We start from the raw sequence: 22,425 nt of genomic DNA on the forward strand, positions 1-22,425 counted from the left end.
TACTTGCATTTCTAAGACCAAATATATGTTAGCACATGACACTGCCAGTCTGCATTCTGACATCTCAGTGGGCTTGAAAACAAGAGGCAATTCAACTATAAAAGTGTTCTTAGGAAGTGCAGTTGAGTGATTTTGTTTTCATATGTAACACAACTATTTTAAAGACATCTATAAATTTTGTTGATATAATTCCAACTTTAACAAAATGACATTAAAAGCTAAAACTATTCTGACCATGAGGAAGATTGTAGAGACTAGAAGATTGTGCAGAAGATTGTAGTTTGGGTCAAGGGATTTGCTTGGGTAACTCATATATTTGTGCAAGAACAGTGATTTTAGTATGTAGGAAATGAGATACATATATGTTCTCAGATCAGCATTTTATGTATTCTGGTATTTTGTTGCTGGAGAAAATTTACTGTAGCAGAAGGTTGCACTTCAGTGTCTTCTGATGCAGGTTTCTTACAGCTCTACAAAACTGATGGCTGTTTTTGTTCTACATGGATTCAACCCTTACTATATAATCTAGAACCCTTGTGGATATTTTCCTGTCTATCCATTCTTAAGTACTCCTAATATTTATCTTAACAGTGACCTGTGATTCCGAGGGTAATTGTAATTCTGGCTTTAAAAATCTACTTTTGTATTTACATCAGTCTTTATCTCAAAGTGGGTGGGGGATTCCTTGGTCTTCTGTAGTGAGATAGAGTGTTAGAAACACCTGTCTGCTTCTCTTCCCTTATTTATTATATAATTTGAGTAATGTTACTGATCATTCCTTCCTGAAGCTTTATAGTTCTAACCAGGGTTTCTTCTTGTACCCAAATCTCTTCAAGTCTTTAATTTATATTGTTCTTTTCTGCGTCTTTTCTATTTGATGTATCCTTTTTCAGATGGGGGTGACCAAAACTGAACACAGAATTCAAAAGTGAACACACACTATTCAAGGTGAGGGAATATCACTAGTTTTATATAAGGCATAGTATTTTTTATATGTCTTTGTCCTTTAAAAATAAATACTGATATCCTGATTATTTTTGCTCCCAATTGTAAAATATTTTTCTTGAGTAATCTGTAAAGTTGTCTAGATTTTTCATTGAAAAGGTGGTTAATTTATAACATAATTTCTTATGGGTAATTAATAAATGAATATGGTACATTAATTTTTCACTATGGTTTACTACACACCATGTATGCTCTACTTCCTGTTGTTGTGTTGATCTAATTGCATATTTGAAATTCCTTCTGAAGACCATCATGAATCCACAATAGAGCTGACTGATCTTTATATCATTCATCATTTCCAGGTTTTGTCATTACATGGTTCCTTCCTATTTCATCCTTCAGGTTATTGAAGTGTACTTGCCTGGGAGTTTTTTCTGGGCATTGCCACCTTGATTTTGATCCCTCTAGCCAAGACTCTTTCCGATGTTCTTGCAGATCTTGAAGAAAGGTTTGCATTCCTCGATGTACATGATAAAGACTGGTAGTTGAAGAAAATGAACTGTACATGAGAATACTCACCAGAATGCCCATTGCCATCTCTCATTAACTTATTCACTGCATCTAATCCTTCTCTTAGACCTCCTCTCTTTAGGAGAAGAACTGTACATCTTACCACCCATGTCTGGTTATTTCTTTCAGAAGGGATATGCTTGCATTATGCTTGTGATGGTAGCAGGGGAGGTGTTCTCAGGCTGGCCATCTTGTTTGGCTTTAACTCTTGCAAATTGGATTTATTTACATGAGTTCTCCATACCAGGACTTTTATCAGGTCACTAATAAAAACAAACAAACAAACAAACAAACAAACATCCCACCCTTTTGGTGACTTCCTTGCATTAGTATTTCTTATAATGGTGATGTGTTGTATCCAGAGTAGGTAATTATTAGGCATTGTCACCACAAAGAGTGGTAAATAGAGGTAGTAAAATTTGGTTTGTATGAGAACATCATACATTTTGTGTAACATGCTCATATTAGGAGCATTGTCTCCATATACCTTCACCTATATGAATGTATAGAACCCAAAATTTATGGAGAACCAGTATTAAAATTCTTATTCAGTATGTTTGATACTGTAAAGTTGGAATAGCATGATAGGGATTTTATGCCTGTTTGGAAAGAACTTTTCTGCGAAATGTGTAATGGAGAGCTAACACTGCCAAGGATTTACCAGCATTCCTGATGTCCAGCATCTTTGGAGTAGGCAGCAGCACCTGTGGAATGGCTTAGCTCCATGTTCCTCATACAGCACCATTACCTTCAGCTTCTAACACAGAAGTTGGTATGGGTGGCGGGTAAAAGGTGTGGTCTTGGAAAGCAATCACACAGCTGTGTTGGAAGGAGTGGGAGACCTGAGGGGAGGAAGGCTATTTCTATACTCTCCACTCTGGAGAGCAGCAGGTGGTCAGTAAATAAACCAGTGGTGTGATTGACAGTCGCTACATTGACCCTCTCACACTGCCAGACAAATAGAAATCAAAATTGCTCAGTCTTTATCTCATTTCCTTGGTCTGTGGGGGGGTATGTGTAGTGTGACTGTGTTACAGGACCTGCAGTGGGAACATATTTGGGAAGTTATTCCTGCATTCAACTGAATTTTTCATAAAAGTACAGTTCTGGGAAGCTGCTTCTTATTGTTTGTGCTGTTCTTCAGTTGTTACTTTGTACAATGACTGTTGGGTTTTAGCTTTTTCATGTAACTTCTGTTCCAAATTGGATTTCTAACCAACCATTTCTAGGTAATGATCATCTGAAAAGGTTTGACTTCTTACAGATTTTTTTATGACTTTTTTTTGTAGTATGGGTAATTCTTGCACTTCATTCTTTGTTCCCCGAGTGTAAGGGTTAGAAGACATTTTCTGTTACTATGCTGGTTTTGATCTTTTCTTTGTAAGTTTTTGCTTGGGGTTTGTTTTTGTGTTTTTTTTGGTTTTTTTTAATCCTCCTATCAAGAATCGATCTCATATTTTTTCAAATTTGTTTATTTTGTTGCTTCATTCCAAGCTGGCTAACATGCTGAAGCTAAACTATTTTATGAAATATTCTGGTCTTTGAACAAGTTAATGGAATAAATTGTGTGATTTCTTTCCTCATAAGCTTACAAAAACTTATAGGATACTATATGTATTTATGGTCTGTGATGTAATAAATAGAAATGTGACTATCCAAACAAGCAGCTGAAGCGAATATTAATTTGTGTCTTTCATCTTTTTAGATCTTTCTAATTGTAAAGTCTAAGCTGTTTTATGATAATGTTTTAAATTAATGTTTAATTAACACTGATAAGAAAGAAATAGGTGCTTTCTAAAATCTTGCTTTTCATTTAAGTACATTTAAGTAAGATTCGGTGTCCTTAGGAAGTTTAGAAAAATCTGGTGTTCTCCTTGTTGATGTCTTGGTATGGCATAACAGGTGCTGTTTACTGAGGTGGACACTGTGTTATCTTCTGGTGCACTGAACATCTTGTAATCTGTAGTAAAAACCAGGCAGGAGGGGGTGTGTGTGGTGGTGCTGTTTTGAGAGAGAGAAATACTAAGTTACACATTTTTTTTTTTAATCTGATGCTAAAGTCACTGTTGGGACATCTGGAGTTCCTACCACTCTCATGTCTATGGTTGTAGTTAGGAAAGGGAATACCTTCCTTTTGAGGTGCATGGTGAAATATTCCTTATAGGAGAAAAGAACTGTGGATCATCTTAAAAATTGAAGAATGATTCTCTCTAACACTTTTCTCTCCAGCTCTCCAGACAGATTTTTACAGGAAGTTTAAAAGGAGAAACAGAAGAAGGTGGTTTTGAGCATGACATTAACAAACTTTCCTTAACAAAAATATTTGAGCTGGTTAAGACCACTCCAAACATAAGCAAACTCAGTTACAGTTCTCCTGGAACTTTATTTGTTGTGAGAAAGCTGCTCCATTTTAAGGACTAACATGAGACATGGTAGGAGACATTGGCCCCAGAAGAGCAGCAGCTCTTCATCTGCCTCACTTCAAGCTAGCCTGAAAATGTTTTTTGTTCACTGTACTATAGTATGGTGCAGGTAGCTGTGCTCAGGAGCACATTTATTTCCTCTTCCATTCTGGATGGTAGGTCTGGTGTTGGCAAGTGAGGAGCACTTTGCCTCCCTTGAAATCCATCCCTTTTCCTTAGACTTATTTATTAGTACTTTTCTTTGTGAAAAACTAACAGATTACTGTATTTTGAAACACAGCAAGCATTCTCTATTTTTTTGGCATTGTGTCTACCCTCATCCTTCTTTTCTTTGCAATCCTGTCTCTCCAAAGGGATGCACGACAGACCGACGGACTGCGGCTATTTTTATGTGGCGCACATATTAACCGTTGAGTAAACCTAAGAGGTTTTACAGAGCTTATTTTAGCAGAAGCATTTGTTAAAGCCCCTATATCCATAGGCTGTTTGTATATTCATTAACTATTCAGGGCTGTAACATAATACAACAAAAGGAAGTGTATTTTAACAGAGATCTCTAACAACCATAGGCAGACTGGCACCCAGCCAGCGGGGGAAGGCAGACGTTTCTCGCTGCTATTTCTGTCTTATGGCATCCAGAGATATTGAATTGATTTCTTGGATAACTAAACTAGCTAAGACTTACTGCAGTGTCACGATCCTGCATTACAGAAATACATATGTTTGATCCCCAGAAGTTTATTGTAATCAAATCTTTGGAGGCAGTGGAAAACTGAGCCTCTCCAGTTTCACTTCAGCGTGACAAGATTTAGCCTTCATTTAATCACATTCAAAATGGTTTGTGGCAAGGATGGGGAAAACTGAAGTGCTAGCATGAATGGAAAGTACATAATTATTTAACAGAATATCCTGTCCTATAGATTTTCTTATCCATGGAAAGTGTTGGATTTTCCCTGTAGCAGAAGCCCAAATGGCTTCACTGGGAGTCCTTTCCCTGATGGTGAATGTGCATCCTTGGAGCTTGGAATATGGCTATGTACAGCTTCTACCAACTACCCCTTGTGAAAAGGGATGGAGATACTTAGCTCTTGGTCTGCTGTACAGCTACAAAATAACTTCTCTGTCTCAATGTAGCATAAAAATAGGAATTTGTTACCAATCCAGTACTTGTCAGTAATTTAAAAAATACTTTGATAGAGGTAAATCTCAGAGGAGAATGAGATATGTAGATATTTACTATGATCAGAGTCTGTTTTGTGTGGAATGTCGATAGACTATGCCAGGATGTGCTGAGGCATAAAATTTGTGAGCTTTTACACAGGTGAGAAATCCCATGTTTCCTGGTCAGCTGAATGCTCTCCTGTTCTGCCCAGCTGCAGTGGGAATTACCCTCTTGATTTTAACCACATTCCTACTGTTCTGCGACGTGCTAAGCTAACAACAGATTGTCTGCTTTAAAAGTAGATCCTGTTATAGTGTGATGCTTTAAATAATACTTTACATCTCTAGGCATCTTTCTCTGTTAGAATGCAGATACAAATTTAACCTTTTTCCTTTTGTTAATAGCTTGAATGAGCTGGGAGGGAACATTTTAAAAGAACAAATACGATGAAAATGGACATTTGTGAAATACTTGAGTTCAATTCTATGTGAACAGAAATGTTAAAAGCCCCTTTAGCAGCTGTGTCAATACCAACTTTTTTGGTTCTTGAATGCAGACAAATTCAGATGGTGTTGGTTAACTAATTCGCATTTGTTTTAGGTGAAAAATAACACCTGCTCTGTTTAGCAAGTGCAGTGTTTTCATTTAAGTGATTTAAAAATTGATCACATTGAACTGATTTGAGTACATTAAGGGATTTGCAGTTATGTAATTAAATTGATATTTTAAATAGCTTTAAGTGTACTGTACAATTGAGAAGTGTGCAAGTGGATTTTCAGATCAAACTTTTAGGGTGGTTTTTTTTTTTTTTGAGATGAAAGACTACTGTTGTTGGAATAAAGTTACAGACAAATGACATTGAGTGGACAAATCATTTGAGATATACTGGAGGAAAGGCAAAAGTTCTGAATCAGGGACATTCTGTTTTCCAGGCATTTTCATGTACATAGCAAACTAGTACTTGTAGGAAAAAAACATCTTGAAGCTGCAAAATATTACTACAGGTTACTTAGATAAAGAAAAATGCAATTTCTGATGCTAGGATTTAATTGAAATAATTATCAAAAACCAAATTTTTTTGAATTATTATTTTTTATTTTTTTGTTTGTCATGTTGAATTGTTGAATGACCTTTCTTCCCCAAGGAAAAAAATTCAGTAACCATGTTTAATTTGCAGAGCACCAGAGATCATACTGGGATTGCCGTTTTGTGAAGCCATAGACATGTGGTCATTAGGGTGTGTGATTGCAGAGCTGTTTCTTGGATGGCCACTGTACCCAGGAGCACTGGAATATGACCAGGTAGTAGAATAAATTTCACAAGCATATGCACACTTTCTGCAACGTAAGAATTTCAGTTCATTAAATCCAGAGTTTTAAATGCTAATAATATCCCCTACTATGTAGTATTTCTTCAAGTCTGTTCAATGCTTTTAATTTAGTCTTATTGATTGTCCTAGTAACATAAATCCTCTTTCTGAACCAGACTGTATTGTGCTGCTTTTTTTGAATTAAATTTCCATTTGTCCTCCTCCCTCCATCTTACAAAATAGATGTTGGTATTGAAGCTGCTTTTTCTGATGGAAACCAAAGTTTGCACCTACCATCATTGCATTATAATCTCTCTTTCATTTGCCATGAACAGGGTTGACTCTGGAATGTCTATTCAGATGTCAGGATTAATTGTGTTCTGAATACTTTCTGATGCTTTCTGGAAACCCAACAAAGCTCAAAGATTTGAGAGTCTGTACTTCATGAGGAACGAGAATGAACTGTCACAATAATACTGTAGATAGGCAGTGGTAAAGCTTGGAGCTCTTAAAGCTCTGCCTTTGCTTTGTTGAAATTTTCAGCTACTGACACCATCAGCATTTGTGAGAGAACTTAATAAAACCCCATGTTGTTTCTGATGAAAGATATAGAATGTTTTCTATTTTAAACACTTAGAAAATAATGTGGAATTTGGAAGGAATGTAATCAGCATCCTGACTATCCCCACCTGGTTTTGAACTTTGCAAGTGAAGCAATCTCTTGAAAACCCCAGAAGGAGCAGCACTGGTTTCTTGCTAAGTTCTACATCTTTGATTCAGCATTGAGTTCAGGGGCAGTTCCTCCAGGATGTTGTTTAGGTTGTTCTGGTCCTGCTCATGGAGTGGGCTTTTGGTTCCCTGCACTTACAGATCAGACCTGCTTTTCTAAAAATTTGTCTGTTAAAACCGTTTCCAGGGGATACATTAATTTTGTGTTGATGTTGGTAATGTTTTGTATTTCAGTTTCCTTCATTTGCACAAAATGCAGCATTTCATGCGTGGAAAGTGAGCTATGAATGGAATGGGGGTTGATGCATTTAGAAGACCTTTTTGCAGACTGTTGCTGTTAAAATGGAAAATAAAAGAGGAAACATCTAACAACCCATATAATTCACTGTTCTTCTTAAGGATAAAGTGAAGGCATTTGTTTTTTGGAAAGACTCTGTAATGCTGTCTCAAAAATTTCCAAGAACTTGGCAAATTTATTTACCTCTTACATATCATTCAAGTTTGCTGGAAGTCTCAGTTAATAACTCACCTAGCAACTTGTCTGATCCTCATGTTGGAGAAATTGTGGTGGAAGAGGGGCTGCAACCTCCTCTGCACCAGCAGGAATTGCCTTACTTTAACCAGGCTCGTAACTGCTCCTGCAGGTCTGCAAAGCTTGCTTTGGAGAAATTGGATTCAAGGCTTTTCTCAGTATACCTGAGTATACAGCAGGAGTAGGAGATGGCTTCCAAGGAGATTCCTTTCCTCCTGCTACATGATGTGTGTCACTGAGCAAATGAACAGGCAAGGGCATTGTGCTGCATTTCCCCCCTGTCCCCCTGGTATGTGGCAACCAACACACTGGCCTTTGAAAGGGAGCTCTTAGTTCTTATGTTCACTTGTGGTTAGAACCAGTAACAGCTGTATTTCTCTCTGGAAAATAGCCCTGTCTTCTGAGCTTTAATACTCATTAGAAACGGGCACAGGTGCTTAACTGCTGAAGTTTTGAATTAATGCACTGGCTTTTCCCCTGTACTTTTTAAGACTGTTTGTTTTCTGAGGACATTATAAAGGATCTAGAAACATTTCTGGTCAGAGTAGGATTCTCTCTACTCCCCGAGGCAGGGAATTATGGAGGATACTAAATACCAAAAGTTGGCAGCATTGTGTTTAGTTTCTTCCCACTTGGGTCTGTCACTAATTTTCCAGCAGAAGCCTCGCATGTACCTTTTACTCTCTACTGCCCATCAGTTTTTTTCCTCTCAGGTGCTCCCAACTCTCAGGTCCTCTGTCTTTCATTGACTTTATCTTCTCATCTCTCAGTTTCTGATTTGGTGTATTTGACCGCTCTCTCCTTTTGATTTTTCCCTTTCTTATTCCCTGGCTGCTCCTCCTTTTCCAGGGGCTGGCTCACCCCAGCAGCCCTTCTGTGGTGTGGGACCCTGCCCTTCAGAAGTTCAGCCCTGGCTGCTGGAATCTGTACCCTCTCCATCCTGATCTGCAACAAGCTTAGTTTTCAATTATTGCCAGTTATTGTTCCAACTCCAAGGTGGTTTTTAATTTTGAAAGCAATACTGCTTCTGGGATAAGTTCCCCCTTGTACAGTGAGTTAACATTGCATGCACAGTAGTTAAAACACATCATGTTTCAACAGATTTCTGTTGAAGCCTTGAAACTTCACTATTCTAGGTAATACATCGATCATCAACTGGGATAGGTAATGCAAAATGCATAGTAAATCATCTTCTAAAATAAATGCATCTTGATCATTTCAGAGCAAAGCTTCTTTCAGGCATAAAGCTAGTCCATTCCCATCACACTCAGATTTTCTTGGACAACAGCACTGTCTTTTGCTGCCTGGAGGTTGTAGAGGCACTGCCTTTCCACAAGGAATGTTTCCTTGAAATGCAGGTGTGTCAGATGTGTAAAAGACTGATACACTGGAAGCAGCAAATGGGAAGGATTTTTATCAAGTTACATAATGAGAAGATGGAAAAACAATGAAAAATCATCGAAGTTCTATAAGCAAATGATGCACTCCTACTGATTTTCCTGTTTAGAATTTAAAAAATACATTTAGGATTTGAGTGGGTTGAGGAGGTAATGACAGCCACTCTCCCCAGCTCATCGTTCCTGTGACCCAACCTCAAAAGCTTGCTTATATAGGTCACTTGGGAGGTTTGTTTATGTATGGCTTTCTCTGAGAGATGGAGAGAGCAGTGCCAAGTGCTCAGTGTTAGGTTTCTCCCCTCTGTAAGATGTAGCTGTCAAACTGCGATCCTCTGAGCGGGGTTTGTCTTGTCATTTTTTAAATGAAATTACAAGTTTTTAACTGTGTGAGGATCACGTTTTGAAAAGAAGGGGTAAATTATTTTCCCTGTTCTATTTTTTCCTTAGATTCGTTACATTTCACAGACTCAAGGTTTGCCAGGAGAGCAGTTGTTAAGCATGGGAACGAAAACTGCAAGATTTTTCTGTAGAGAAACGGATGCACCATATTCCAGTTGGAGATTAAAGGTAAACAGTGTAATGTAGTAGAAGACAGCATATTATTTTGTGAGCAGAGAAACCAGAGAGGCCAAGATTCACTACAATACCTTATCTCCCTGGTGCATCTCCTGTGGTTTTTACCAGCTCCTGCTCTGTATCCCTTCCATTTTTTCTGTTCCCCAAGGTGCAGCTGCCAGGCTGTGCTGTGGCCAATGTGTGGCTGCCAGGTGGGGAATTCAAATTAAGCCTTGTATCTCCAAAGATACTAAATGAGTGGTTTGGTTTGTTTTGTTCTCTTTCTTGCTTGGTTACTGCTTTTCACTTCGTGTAAGGAATTTGTCTCTGAGGCCCACACTACTCTGTCAACATTTGTCCGGAATTGGCTTCAGGATCAGAAGTTTCTAGGAGAAAAAGGAGATTAAGAAATAGCGTGGCTGTGTACAGCTCATTTCTTTTAGCTCTCCTGCTAAAACAGTCTTTGTTGGCTGAAAGCTGCCATACAGTGAGTGCAGATGAAGTTGAAACAAATTGTACTTTTATGTTCTGCACACCTTGCTTCTCTCTAAGCAACATTATTGCACTCTGGCCCTAAGCAGAGCTTTTGTTTCCTCTGCAAATAATTTACTTTTTTTTTAAATTGTATTTCTTCATGGCCCAACTTCCCTGGGTTTACAGAGGGCTCAGGAAGCAGTTGCAGCTGACATGGGATCTCTGCAGTAACAAACAGTGTCGAGCTCCCAGCACAAGTTGCATAAGTCCCCCCAGCAAGTTGGTAAATCCCCGGCGGCGCTGGGTCGGGGCTGCGCTGGGTTATGTAAGATTTCTCCAGTTACACCAGCCTGCTTAATCCCATACTCTGCTTTCTCAAGCACTTGGTCTTTAGGTGACACTTTACATCTGGCTTCTCTGTGTCGGAGAGCCTGAGTGAGTTCTTGGTGCAAACAGCCCTCCCCAGTTTCAGGAGCTCTTTGTTACCTTGCAGAGGTTAATTAGGAATTTTGATATGGACTGTTGGTCATTACTTGCAGTTTTTGTCAAAGTTCATTTTGGAAACTTTTCTGTAACGTGTACGTTAAAAACTTTTTCCCTGAAGTCCCACCTCGCCTCGTGCAACACCAGCCTACTGGTGCTGTCTGTGTTGAAGGAGGAAAATTGTAACAGGAAGTGCTATACCAACTCAAAAATCATTCATTCTCTAGGATTTAATAACTTTTTTCATATTTAAGTATTTAAAATATTTACACCATATTACATATATGTGGAGGGATAAAAGTATAAAAATAAAAAAACGAAAAGAGAAAACAAAGAAGTTGAAAGGATTCTGCCTGGTTTTGGTTTATTTCTTTTACAGTGATATGATGTTGCTGCTCTTCGAGGTTTAAGGTCTGAGTTTGAGAAAATTGGTAGAATACAAGTAATAGAAAAGCTGTGATGCACAAAAATATAAGCACACAAGGGAGTTTCATTAAACAGCTCTTTGCTAGGCTTCCAGCATTTCCTGCATGATTCACAGACTACCTATTATAATCCAGTACTGTGATTTGTCAGATGTAAAATATTGTAGTTTTTGTCTTTTGATTTAGAAAATGAAAGTGGCCAGTAAAGCAGTATACAACTATATAACTGAAATACTAATTATTTGGGGGGAAAAAAGTGTTTTTTAGGTCAATAAATATGTAAAGTTACTTTGTAGTTATAGGTGACCTTTATTGACAGGTTCTAAACTCAGCTTTCCTTTTCTTTTTTTGAGACATTGGAAGAACACGAGGCAGAAACAGGTATGAAGTCTAAAGAGGCCAGAAAGTATATTTTCAACAGTTTGGATGATATAGTGCACGTGAGTATTAAAGCCTCCTTCCTCTGCAAAAGGAATGTGTGGGGATGAGTGGTGATTTTAAAACATTTTACTGGTTTTGAAAGAAATGCCTTTTAGAATATTACTTATTGTGTCTCAATCATATTCATTCTTCTCTACTGCTCTGAGGAAAACGTCTGGCTGTGTCAGCCCTTTGAGCTTTTCAGTAAAGGTCTTCCTTTTCCATTGCTTGTGGTAAACAGTGGTACTTGTCCTTGTGGTGGGGGAACCCTTGAATTTTGTGTAAAATGTATACTTTCTCTTCCACCTTACCTGCCACTGTGGCAAAGAATAAACAAAGAATGCATATGGAACCTGCTCTGTTTATTGTATGATTTCCAGTATAATTCTGTTATCTTAACAATATAATTCTCAGTATAGTTTTTTAAATTTTGTTTTTAAAAATGTAACTGTTTCCTCACTTTTCTTTAGCTTTATACCTCTCTAGTCAATAAGAAAAGGCAATTTTTTGTTGTCTTTCATATCCTGAAAAAATCTTGTTGCAAGGTTGGCATTAATACATGCTTGAAATTGTTTTTTGAAAATCACCTCTGTAGTTTAAAGATCTCTGTTCCAAATCTTACTTCTTAAATTCCAAGTCCCAAACTGGAGTAAAGCCTTCAGTGGTTTTAACTGGGGAGGTTGCAAGGGGGGAGCAGTGTGCGTGCCTAAAAATGTCACCAGTTCCAAGCCAGCTGTTTTGGGATAAGACAAATCCACTGTACCCCATGTGATAAAAATGCTGACTATTGGTATTTTATAGCAGAAAACAATACCAGGAAGAGTTAAACTAATATGCATATCTTCTATCTGACTCTTTTGTTCCATGCCAGGTGAACATGGTGATGGATTTGGAAGGAAGTGACCTGTTGGCAGAGAAGGCAGATAGGAGGGAGTTTGTCAGTCTGTTGAAGAAAATGTTGCTTATCGATGCTGATTTAAGAATCACTCCAGCTGAGACCCTGAACCATTCTTTTGTTACCATGAAGCACCTCCTCGATTTTCCTCATAGCAACCAGTATGTAACATAGAAATCTCTGTTGTTGCAATTCATTTGTATAATAGTGTTGTTTCTTCTGTCAGAGAGAAAAGAAATCTTTCATCATTTTTGCGGTGTCTTAGAAAATTCTTTCAAGTGCTTGCAGTATTAGATACATCTACTGGGTCAAGGAAACTGGTTGAATAATTATGTTTTTCTCTGAAAGTAACAAAGCAATGGATTTCTAAGTTGGGTTTAGACATGACTGTTAAAATTCCAACGCTGCAGAAACTTGGGCGTGATTTTTGGAAGTATGAGCAGTCCTAGTTCCTATCAGTCATTGAGGGCTAGGGTAGGCATTTCCTCTTGAGGTTAACATCTTGGATACTTCCTTTCATGTACTGATTAATGTGGAATATATTGAAAGTTTTCTTGCAGTCCCGGAGTTGAGTGTTTCACTGTGGATTTCCTGAAGTTGCACGCATTTCACTGAAAGAGCAAGCTTTCCATCTGTTTGGTTTCCTATCTCTCCTGTTTGTACACAGCTGTTAAAAAATGGTGTTAGATGGAAGGAGAAGGAAACAGCAGTATTTTTCTTGAATTTAAAATATGCATCACAGAGGCTTGACGTGACCATAGTAACAGCAGTGTTTGTTTCTCTACCTGTGTGGATGATCCCATTCTATGAAACTGGGAAATGTGGGCTTTGAATTATTTTTTTTTTTGCCTTGTTTTGGGGAATTGTTTTTTTACCTTTAATGCTATGAAATGGTGATTAAAGCAACTTATTTTCTGGTTCTGATAGAGTGAAGTCCTGCTTTCATATCATGGATATTTGCAAATGCCGATCAAACCTGTATGACTTAAGCAATCGCAATAAAACATCACTTATGAGATCAGTTGCCTCAGGCAGTGCAGCCAACCTGACTGCAAGCTTTACCAAAATTGGTCCAGTGAGGAGTCAGGTAAAAACAATGGTGTGTGTTTCTCTTGGTTTTGTTTCATTTTGTTTGGTTTTAACTGTAAGTTCAGTTAATGCAGTTTTTCTAATGAATTTGTATTTGAAAAAATTATATCTGTTAAGTGGCAAAATCTTCTGTCTTTTACTCTCGTTTTTTCCTAATGTTTTTTTAAACAAATCATTTAGAATGTGTTTCAAATTAAGTTACGAGCTGGGGTTGCCAGTGCTGTAGTCTGGTGCCCTCCAATGGCCAGATGTGATGGCTTCATGTGAAATGGATTTGAAATGTTAATTTTTCGAAGTTGTTTTAGTTGTTTACTGTATGAAGTGGTGGGGCAGGTGTGTGAGAGATGTAGATTCAGCGTTATGATAACGTTGCCTGTGTTGAATCTCTTCCCATAGGCATTAACTGCATCTGCACACTCAGTTTTGCACCAAGGGATACCACTGCAGGCAGGAACTGCTCAGTTTGGTTGCAGTGATGTTTTCCAACAAGCATTGATTATATGTCCTCCAGCTATTCAAGGTATATTTATCTGCAATTGTCACAGTTCCTAAAATATGGGTGTTACTGCCCGTCTGTTAGCAATATTTGAGTTTTCCATTATATCCACTTAGGGTTTATATTTAAAACAACTTAATTATGTAATTGAAAATCAGCATGTGAGTCAGATGCAGATACATTGCACCTTCCTGAAAGAAACAGCAAATCAGCATCTGCAGAAAATGATTTAAGCAATCCAGAGCCCATCTTCATGTATTACACACACATACAAATTTATATCTTGGATAAAATACAGCAACAAAGTGTGAAAGGTGAAGCAATAAGGAGGGTATTCTGAAATAAAATTTGAGAGGAAACAGGAAAGATGAAGGGAATATCAGTGTCTTGTCCTAGAATAGTCATTTATGGAAATGGGAAGGTAGTTTATGTTGTTTGCTTATTAACTTAGCTTGATTATAGTCTTCGTTCCAAAGATGGAATTTATTTGTCTTGGTTATGTTCAGCTTCATGTTGAGATCAGGTCTGAAGGTTATGGAGTTTATAGGAAGTAGCTTTTTTTAAGAATGACCTCAGTTCTCCCTCTGTGTTTTAAAGTTTCAGGAATCACAGTAGATGCACTCTGAAAAGAAACAAACCAAGAACGTTCAGCCTAAACTTAAACCCCAGGAAATGTTAATCTCTATAGATAAAGACAGATACAGCACACTTTATCAGTAATGTTATTTGTGGCAGCTGCATCTACCTTGAGTTCCAGAAACTCAAGAAAGGTCTGAGTATTCACCAGGCAGTGTCATATTAAGCTGCTTCACACAGATTTCCTTCTGAGCACTTAATTATTTAAATTGTATATGTTCTTTACACAATGCCATACTCCATAATTAAAAAACTCTATTGTTTTCATTAGTCCCAGATGAATAAAGTGATTTATAGAAAAGGAAACAGTACAGGCAGACACTTTATCTGTGATTTGTATACTGTATTCTTAATATGATGATAACTTTCCAAATATAAATTCTGCTACAGCTGAAGTGAAGAGGATATGTTGTTTTCATCACATAGGTGATGAGTTGCTGGCACAGATGAAAAGGGGATATTAATGGTATCTGGCACTGCTTCAAAGTTTCCCAGCTTGGCTGCTCTGTGGAATATGTGAAGTGCTAAAACTCTCTACTTCTGTCAGAGCTAAGATGTTGCTCTTCTAGATGGCTGTGGGGAAAAAAAATCAGTCAAGTGCATTTCAAAATGAAAAGCTTTGAAGTGCATGGTTAAAACTTAGTATTGTGTTATGACATGAGAGAATTACATCAGATGAAAACTTTGTTTCATCCTGTACTGTAAAGATTAAAAAAAGACCCAACCAAAACACTTATAAACTTTAGTGTAGTAATTCTGTAGTAGTTACCTGTGAACACCCATTGCTTAATCTTTGGCTAAAGCACAAGGCATGAAGTGCAGTTAGAAAATGAGATCAGGGATATCTTTTCCTAGACAGTATTTTCTGCAAGCATGCTATTCTGTTGCAATTCTGTTAAAAAAAATTCCACTTTCATTGTAGTTTTACATTATTCTGTAAGAAAAGGTTATTGTGATAAACATTGCAGCATTGCTATACGTGTGCTAGTTTCCTGTGACAATAATGAAATCTATACAGGGCATGAGATGCATCTTTTTTGTACTATGCTCTTGTGAGCAGTGCTATGGTTTGCATTATTTTGATGAAGAGAGGAATAGGATTATGGATTCTACTACAAATATTTGATGAGGTGCACAGAAGATTTTACATTGTTTCCCACAAAAGAGATGGTAGCAAAGAGGGACATTACACATGTGGCATTGCCAGCTATAAAAGCTGAGAGGAATGGGTTTCAGCCTGCTGGAAATACAGAGCATGAGATGTGGAGGAGTCCATTCTGAGAAGCTTTGAAATTCAGTTCTGCTTACTTTTATCTGCTTCCTTTCAAATTCTTCTAATGAAGTTTGTGATAAAGAGTAAATGCTTAGCTCTGCAGAACTTTCTGCCAAAGAAATTCCTCTTTCTAGTAGTCTGTTTCCAACTAGTAGCTACTGGCAGTTCTTCTTGGAAATTACAGCTCAAATATTTATTCAGATAAGTTACGGCACAAAAATCTTTTAGGTGTTAATTTGTTTGTCTTGAAAGTCTAAACTATGGAATTAGATCATAAATGTATTTTAAAAAATGGTGAAATGTTTTAGGATTATCTCCTATGTTTGCTGAGAAAATATATGCAAGACTGCTGTTTGCCTAAAGCTTGGCTATATGTTTTTTTTCCCTGACAGGAATTCCTACAAACCACAGCAAACCCACCAGTTTCTCCCTGAGGGTGGATAATGCAGTTCCACTGGTGACCCAAGCCCACGCAATTCAGCCACTACAGATTCGAGCAGGAATCCTTTCTCAGGTTGGCTTACTTTAAAGCAAAACTCTTACTTATTTAGTTAGTAAATGTTTTTAAAAGTAGAGTTCTGTTGCAGTCCCTCTTGTGGTCTGTGCTGAACTACAAGCAGCGAGTGTAGCTTCAGTGATTTGCTTGTGCCATAAAACCTTCTGTGCTTCCCAGCAGACGTGGTCGAATCAGACGCAGCAGATCCTGGTTCCTGCATGGCAGCAGGTAGCACCAGTGGCAGCTCCAGCCACATCTCTGGCCTCTGATCCTGTGGCTGGCCCACAGAGGCTTGGAGACTGGGGGTGAGTCCACCTGCTTTTGTGCAACACCTCAGTGGCTGGGATTTAACAAGGACTATGGGTGCTGGTGCAAATGACTTGCAATATAAACCTGCCTTTCCTTTTCCTCAGGAAGATGATTACCCAGGGCACCCACTACAGCTCAATGATACCACAGCCTCTTTTAACACATCAGATAACCTTGTCTGCCCCTCAGCCAATTAGTGTGGGCATTGCACACGTTGTCTGGCCTCAGCCTGCAGCTACCAAGAGGAACAAACTGTGCCAGAACAGGTCGGTAGGATATTTCTAAGACAGAACATTGAGAGACAGTGTACCTGTCACTGCTGTTTTGTGGGCAAGGGAACAACCTGTAGAAGTGGCATCTTTGTTGGAGACAGTTGCTCTTAGACAGTCTTTTAGGAAAATGGGTCCTTTCTCCTTAAGTTTTCAATGTTATTTGGTTATAGACTAGATGGAAAAATACTTGCAATAGTAAAAGGTTTTAATTCTTTTTGATTAGTATGTGCCTGTTGTGGTGGAAGGTTGTCTTTACAGGCTTTGGAAAAGTGTAAGAATATATTCAGGTAGCTCTAATGAGATATTCCTAAGTTAACATGAGGGAGGATATATCAGGTTTAGACAACTGAAAATAAAGAGAGACTGTATAACAGGGTTGCAGTGTGCCTTGCAGTCGTCTTTCCTTGGTAGCCAAAGATACTTCAGCTGCTGGCTGAAGAAAATATGCCCCATTGCCATGCAAAGTAGTGGCAAAGGTGTGGGATGCTCCGTAAGGGGGGAAGTATGCGTTATGCAGGCAGTGTCAGCAGTCCTTTATTAAGCAAGGGGTTCATCTGGAGGCTACCAGCTTTTGTTTTCAAGGAGAATCTTTGCACAAAATCTGGCTGGATTTTGTTTGTTTGTTTTTCACCCCAATGGGATTTTTTTTTTTTCCTTTATAAGAAAGTGGGATTTTCAGTATACTGTATTCAGTGTTGTGGTCTTTGATACTACATACTTGGTAACTTTCTCATTAATGTCTGAAACCATCCATGCCAAGTATTTTTGCCTGTGTTTACTGTTCTGTGTTTTTCTAAATTGGTGGCTTAGCCTATATTGCCTGCTTTAGTTTTGTTGAAAACAGTACCATTTCCAGATCTCTTGGCAGAGATTCACTAAATGCCAAATGATGTGTTTCCTTCACAGGAGCAACATGTTACAAAACACCAATATCCAAAATTCAGCCTTTATATCTCCAAAGATACTCAACCTGAAGGCTGTCAAGAGAATAAGTTGTATAGAAGCACAGGACAATCTAAACTCTGAAGGACAGGAGAACAGCTGCTGTGAGGCCTCGGTCAGGCTGGCCCCTGACCCCTCTGTGCCCAGCACCCCGCGCCAGGCCCTGTTCCTGGCCAGCTCCCCCAGCCCCGCCGTCAGCGTCATCACCATCAGCAGTGACACCGATGAGGACGATGTGGCACGGACACACTCACTGAGGGAGTGAGAATCTGCCTTTATTTTTGTTAAGTTTTAATGCAGCTGTCTTAGCACAGCTACTGCAGCTAATGAATCTGAGTTAAAAATGGACAAACAATGAGCTTCTAATCCAATTTCAGGAGGAAGTTAACTTTGTAGCACTCTGTTATTTGAAAGGGAATGACACTGTCAGAAGTCTCCCTCGTTAATCCTTGCGTTACGCCTTTTCAAACCATAGTTTTTTTAGTTTTTTCCTAACAATGTCATACCATACCTATTGTTCAAGATCAATCTTCTTGCCATGTGTACTCAATGTGACCATTCTAGCAGTAGCATCCAGTGGATACTATTACATATATATGGGTAGGAAATACTTCTCTAACAGTGTGAAAAGGTGAACCTTCGGGTGCAAAAGCAGATGCTGGGTATTGTCCCCAAGTGGAATTTTGTTTCACAGAGCCATCACAGAAGCATGCAATGCTTAAAAGTTTAATGTTTGTTTGACTTCATCTTTACTTGTAATGATTCTGAACTGGAAGAACTTGTGTTTTAAATCTAAGCTTTGTCAAAGGCTTCAAGGCTCTCAACTGCTGTAGTAAAATATTTTAATCTACGTGTTTTAGTATTGATTCAGTAAAAAAATTATCCATTTAGTAGGTTTCCAGAAATGCTTGTTTAATCTAGAATTTTAAAAGAATACTGAAAAGATTTTAAGTCTGGTTTGGTTGTAAAAGAAGCAAGGAATTGGATATTAATTTACATTTAAGGGGCCTTTTCTAATATTGGACCCTTTTTGATTCCACGATTGCACTCATTTGAGTGGTGAATGAGAGATGGTGTGTTTGCTGACTGTGTTGCTGTGTGCAGGTGTAAAGGGAGCCTGGAGTGTGAAGCCTGCCAGAACACCCTGAACATCGACCGCGTGTGCTCCCTCAGCAGCCCCGACAGCACGCTCAGCACCAGCTCCTCCGAGCAGTCCAGTCCCTCTCCTTGCAAGAGATCCAACAGGTGAACAGTCAGGCTCCTTTCAACAAAAAGAGAGATCTTAGTATACAGCAGACTCAGTTTGTACTAAAAAATGCACAAGTTTTGTTATGTTGCCATCTGGTGAGGGCAAATGATCTATTTAAAAATTAATTTACTGGCTTAAAGTTCGTTGCAGAGCATAGACTGCTCTGTTCTCATTCCTAGCAGATCTGTCTTGCTGTAGTGGAAGCTTTCAGAATACTGAATGAATGGTGTTTACACAGAAAATATAAACACATTGCTTGCAACTTCCTTTAGAATAAAAAGTCTTCTAGAGTTTCAAGATTAAATAGGCCAAAGTAGGATGTGACAGATTTGGTCACCACAAATTTTTTAATGGTTCTCCCATTGTGTATCTCGTAATCTTTAATGACATTGATACCTTTTTTCTTCTATCAAAAGTAAGGCTCACTTAGGTGAACACTGTTCATGTGAACAGCTTTTAAATGTCTTTATCTTCACTGCCTCATGTCTAGCTTGAGCCTTCAGCAGTTTCACTGTGCAAACTTAATTCTAATTAAGGTCCTAATGAAAAGAGTGTTTTTAAAATACTTAAAGATTCTATCAGAGCATGTATTGATAAGGAGGTGAACTTCGAGTCTGTACAGGCAGTTTTATATGTTTTAAACTTTGGGCAGCCTGAATTAAGGATGCTTTTAATGGATAATTTGTGTATATAAATCTTTATATAAACACAATCCTCTTCCCTCAATAAAAAAAAAGAATTAAAAAAAAGACTTGTGCATGGACATCTGTGACATCCATTTGGAATTCTGTAGAGCCTGACATCTGTGGTGAACAAACCTCTGCAGTGCTGGACACTGGATGCACTGAGGGAGGCAGTTGGTGGTTGTGCTCTGCACTGTCCAGGATTAATCCATCACACAAATTTTTGGGTGGATTAGTTTTCTGTTTGGTTACTGGACGTATCCAGCTCATTCTGCAGACACAACTGCTACATCCAGCAACAAGAGTGCAGTAATGCAGTACATGGAGAGATTTGTCATTTTTTAGTGTGACTTGATGTAGAAGATAAACCCGGACAAATTCGTGCCGTTTCTGTGACTTTGAAGATATTAAAATAAAAAGTTGCCAGAGTTAAATAGATGGACTAATCCAGGTGTATTGCCCTGGTCCTGTTTTTTAAGCTTTTGCCATATCTGACTGTAAAAGAAGAAAATAATGGGAAGCATTTGAAGAATTTTCATTCAAATAATTAAATTTTAGTAAAGATTTAGATAGCAGGATGTGTCTTATACTGGAAGGCAGTCTTATTGCTTGGTAGTTAACATTGTCAGTCCTTTGATATTCTTTAATATCAAAACATTCAAAACTTCAGGTAAGTTTTTATAAAGACTTGCTTGATTTTATGGCATTTTCTTTGAATTACAAGGAACTGACCTGTAATTTAATTCCCCTTTGTAGTTCAACTTTTTGTCAACAGCAGAGGAATGTGTTGGGCTCTGGTTTCAGTAGCACTCTACTTATATTAAGTCATATAATTAGTAACTGGAATCACAAGTTAATAATATAGAAGTGCAATTAATTGCTCAGTAGTTGTCACATTATCACTACTTGTTACTTGAAAACCTACTCAGAATTACCTGATTCTGTTGGCTAAATCTTCAGACTTTTGTGCTGGCCCTCATAGTATCTAAGTACTTTTCACAAAAAGTTAATTTTCATAACTGGTTTCATTTCTATTGTCTTATTTTAAACAACATGCAATAAGGACATGTTACATTACTAGAACCACTAAAGGACTTGACTGTGTGTTTAGGCATTAGTGAATTCACTGCTGGGTCTTGTAGGCTTTAAGTTAAGCATGTATTCCATCAGTTTTTGATATAAAGGAGTTATCTCCTTTCTCCGAGCCTTGCAATTTATGGGTAGGGTGAGTTTGAATACATGTGCTTGTCTTATTAAAGTGTATCATTTTTATCCACCTTTGAGTAATTTCACTTCCATAAATTTTATGTGTTAATTTAAGGAAAGGTACCTCTGTCATGCAAATATCTTTGTTTCATTGCAATGCTTTTGTTTTTTGACAGTATGTCAGATGACGAACAGGAGAGTGGATGTGATACAGTGGATGGTTCCCCAAGCTCAGACTCCTCAGGACATGACAGCCCCTTTGTGGAAAATGGCTTTGTAGACAATAACAATAAAAATAAGGAAGCAAGAGCCTCCGTTAACTCTGAAACCAAATCAACTGTTTGCACAGTAGTGGTACCACCCATGAGACTTGAAAACAGGTTACACCTTGAGGAACAGATGGTGAATACAGGTAAGTTAGTTCAGGTGTTTTTCTCTTTCTATGCCAGTAGGTAAGAATAGAAGTTTTAGTATTTATTCAATATATTTATTTAATATGTGTATGAAGATTTTGACCTACTCATACAACAGCTAATCTGTAGTAACCACTTCTAAATAGTGCTGTGGTTTGACTTTAATTAGTGTATTGTATTATTATTTCTCCCTGTATGCTTAAGCAAATGAAACCATGTCTAACTTTTGTCAGAAGAGAATAGTGACAATAAAAGCATAACATTGTTTATTTCTGTCTTGGAAGATGCTATGTGCCAGCCACTGAAGAAGGGTCGGTCTGTCCTGGGAAGAATAAACCAGTCTTCTGTTGTAGGAAATCGTCAGCAAAAACTGACATCAGCATTCCATCAGCAACATGGAAACTTCAGTCAGGTATGTGCAATTGCATCTAACAAACTCCAAAGGTGGAGTTGGAGAAGTTGAGTTCCAAACTGAATGCTCGCAGTTTCAGCTGCTGTCAGTGGCAGCTGCAGGTTTTCAGCAGCTTGATTAAAGAAGTGTTCAAATCTTGAAAAATGGATTTCAACTTACTGGGCAAGTCCTAAGCATCTTTCTTTTTGGGTCATTTTCTTAAAACAGCTGACTCTATTTTAAAAAATAATAGAAAAGCCACACTGGGAAAATTGTCAATGCTTGCACAATATCAAAGCACGAGACAGAAAAGAAAATATGTTAGCATTTATTTTTCCTACATCCAAATGCTGAAATACTCATAGTGTGCAGTTAAAATCTGCAGCTGTATCTCAGTGTTGTTTTGTCAGTAGTGTGCATGAAAATCTTTTAGTTTGAGTACCCAGAGATGAGATAGAGCTTAGCAAACCCAACTATTTCTTACCTTTGTTGCCAGGTAATGAAGCTGGATGGAAGATGGGGTTGTGATTGTGGTTCCATCCAGTGTTAGGAGATACCCAAAGCTAATTTAAAAGTTACTTTTATCATTGCCCAGCAACACAGTAAATGTGTCTACTGTGGCTGAGAACTGAAGTTGACACATGACGTCAA

At 38.1% G+C, this 22,425-nt stretch overlaps 1 protein-coding gene across 6 annotated transcripts in view; it reads left to right on the top strand.

The window, feature by feature from the left end:
- HIPK3 (homeodomain interacting protein kinase 3) overlaps positions 1 to 22,425 on the top strand; it is a 68,373-nt gene that overhangs the window by 40,920 nt on the left and 5,028 nt on the right. For 3 of the 6 annotated variants that reach the window (XM_069016525.1, XM_069016526.1, XM_069016527.1), the window contains exons 3-15: positions 6,278 to 6,401; positions 9,515 to 9,634; positions 11,358 to 11,444; positions 12,296 to 12,480; positions 13,247 to 13,418; positions 13,805 to 13,928; positions 16,206 to 16,327; positions 16,487 to 16,614; positions 16,723 to 16,884; positions 17,797 to 18,093; positions 18,937 to 19,077; positions 21,147 to 21,382; positions 21,668 to 21,795. In XM_069016525.1, coding sequence (XP_068872626.1) covers positions 6,278 to 6,401; positions 9,515 to 9,634; positions 11,358 to 11,444; positions 12,296 to 12,480; positions 13,247 to 13,418; positions 13,805 to 13,928; positions 16,206 to 16,327; positions 16,487 to 16,614; positions 16,723 to 16,884; positions 17,797 to 18,093; positions 18,937 to 19,077; positions 21,147 to 21,382; positions 21,668 to 21,795 — 2,026 coding nt within the window. The remainder of the gene's footprint in view (positions 1 to 6,277; positions 6,402 to 9,514; positions 9,635 to 11,357; positions 11,445 to 12,295; positions 12,481 to 13,246; positions 13,419 to 13,804; positions 13,929 to 16,205; positions 16,328 to 16,486; positions 16,615 to 16,722; positions 16,885 to 17,796; positions 18,094 to 18,936; positions 19,078 to 21,146; positions 21,383 to 21,667; positions 21,796 to 22,425) is intronic. The other 3 variants (XM_069016528.1, XM_069016529.1, XM_069016531.1) reach the window with 3 other exon arrangements.

Source organism: Aphelocoma coerulescens, chromosome 5 (assembly GCF_041296385.1).
Source record: "Aphelocoma coerulescens isolate FSJ_1873_10779 chromosome 5, UR_Acoe_1.0, whole genome shotgun sequence".
NCBI classification, from domain to species: domain Eukaryota; kingdom Metazoa; phylum Chordata; class Aves; order Passeriformes; family Corvidae; genus Aphelocoma; species Aphelocoma coerulescens.